Here is a 1,649-nt window from a genome sequence, read left to right as displayed (position 1 = left end):
CGCGTGCGAGGGTGCCGGCTGCTTTCCGAACCTCCGCCGTCCCCGGGCCCGTCTCTACGATTGACCTCTCACATGCGTTCTGCCCAGAGAACGGGCCCTGCTTGCTCTCGGGCCTCCAGACGAGGGGAGCCAGGGGAATGGACACGGGGCCAGGGTGACTGTGTCCCGGGAAGGGCCTGTTTGCACCGGGGAGAAGGCCCATGAGATCAACCGGGGCCGTTAGGCTGTCCAAGTCTCCCCACCGGAGGGAGCGTCCATCCTCTTTCTCTGTAAGGACTTGTGTCGCCGCCACCGCCCCGGCCTCCTTTCTTCCCGGTCCCGTTTGACCGTGACACCGCTGCCGCTGCGGCCACACAGTGACAGTAACGACGCCTCGCAGCCCAGTGGGTGCTTTCCTCCAACCCCCACAACCAGGAGCTTCCATCCCGTGCGACAGATGAGAAAACCCAGGCAAGGTGGTCAGCCGGGCGCGCAGCCGGGCTGTGATTGGTTGAATTTGACCTGGAACCCAGGTCGGCCAGCGTCCGGAGCTCCTCCTCCCAGGCAGAGCGGCCCTCTGGCGGGCGGACACCTGGGCTGCGGCGTCTCCAGTCCACCGGCTGCTCCCTGCCTGCCCGCTGTGACCTGGGCCGCTGCACGCCCCCCACCCCCCGCTCAGGCATGGCCAGCCCCCAAGATGGGCGGGAGGCCTTGTATGTGCTGGACACCTGTGCCGGGCACTTAGGGGCCGAGGTTCAAACCCCACGTCCCCCAGGGACCAGCCCATGACTGTGGTCACGTCCTTGCCCTGGCCGCCCCCCGCGGCTGAGCAGGTGCCCGTCCAGGCTGGTGCTCTGGCCGCTGCCCCCGCAGAGGCCTGTGGGCCCCTCCCTACCTTGGTCAGCCACTCCTCCCAGCACACCTTCTCCTCCTGGTTGAAGAGCTCCTCTGTGGGAGAGAGGGGTCTCTGGGGGCTGGGCCTGACGCACAGACTCTGTGTCCTGACCCTGGGCGGAGTCAGGGTGACATCCCTGCCTCGGATCCGGGGGGGGGAGGGGAGCTCCGAGGGCTGTGACCGTGCTTGGGCTTGGGGTCCAGAGCGTGGCTGGAGCTGTGACCCCGCTGGCTCTGCCCTGTGACCTCAGGAGGCCACGTGAGGCTCCCCAAGGTGAAGGAAGGGGCTGGGGTCCCGTGACGGTGAGAGAACAAGGCTTGGTGTGTGTGTGTGGGGGGCATTGTGAGACAGGAAGCCTGGCCTCAGGGGGAGTGGCTGCTTCAGGAATGACCTGGGGGTCTCTGTGGTCACCCCAGGCACAGAGGGACCTCCACTCAGCCTGTCCATCCCCCCACACATGACCTTTGAGGCCTCACTGTCCTCCCACAGCCTCCAACCCCTCGCTGATGCCACCAACCAATTCCCTCCTCAAACTCCTACCCACCCCTCAAGGCACAGCTTAGACTTGGCCGCCTCCTCCAGGAAGCCTTCCCTGATGGCCACCAGGGCAGCCCAGGACCTCCCCAGCCGACAGTTGTGAGCTCAGCCCACGGTTGTGAATGAATGAATGAGTGAATGAGTGAGTGAATGAATGAATGAGTGAGTTAGTGAGTGAATGAATGCCCTTTGAGAGTTGACTTTGGGCTCCACTGGAGCTCCTGAGGGCATGGGGACT

At 65.1% G+C, this 1,649-nt stretch overlaps 1 protein-coding gene across 1 annotated transcript in view; it reads right to left on the bottom strand.

The window, feature by feature from the left end:
• The window catches only part of MROH5 (maestro heat like repeat family member 5), a 58,355-nt gene that overhangs the window by 36,593 nt on the left and 20,113 nt on the right, over positions 1–1,649 (bottom strand). The window contains exon 5 of the mRNA XM_015561419.1: positions 875–946. Coding sequence (XP_015416905.1) covers positions 875–946 — 72 coding nt within the window. The remainder of the gene's footprint in view (positions 1–874; positions 947–1,649) is intronic.

This window comes from Myotis davidii, unplaced genomic scaffold, assembly GCF_000327345.1.
Source record: "Myotis davidii unplaced genomic scaffold, ASM32734v1 scaffold1717, whole genome shotgun sequence".
Taxonomy (NCBI): Eukaryota; Metazoa; Chordata; class Mammalia; order Chiroptera; family Vespertilionidae; genus Myotis; species Myotis davidii.
The sequence above is the reverse complement of the archived record's forward strand: the minus strand, read 5'-3'. Positions and strand labels throughout refer to the sequence as shown.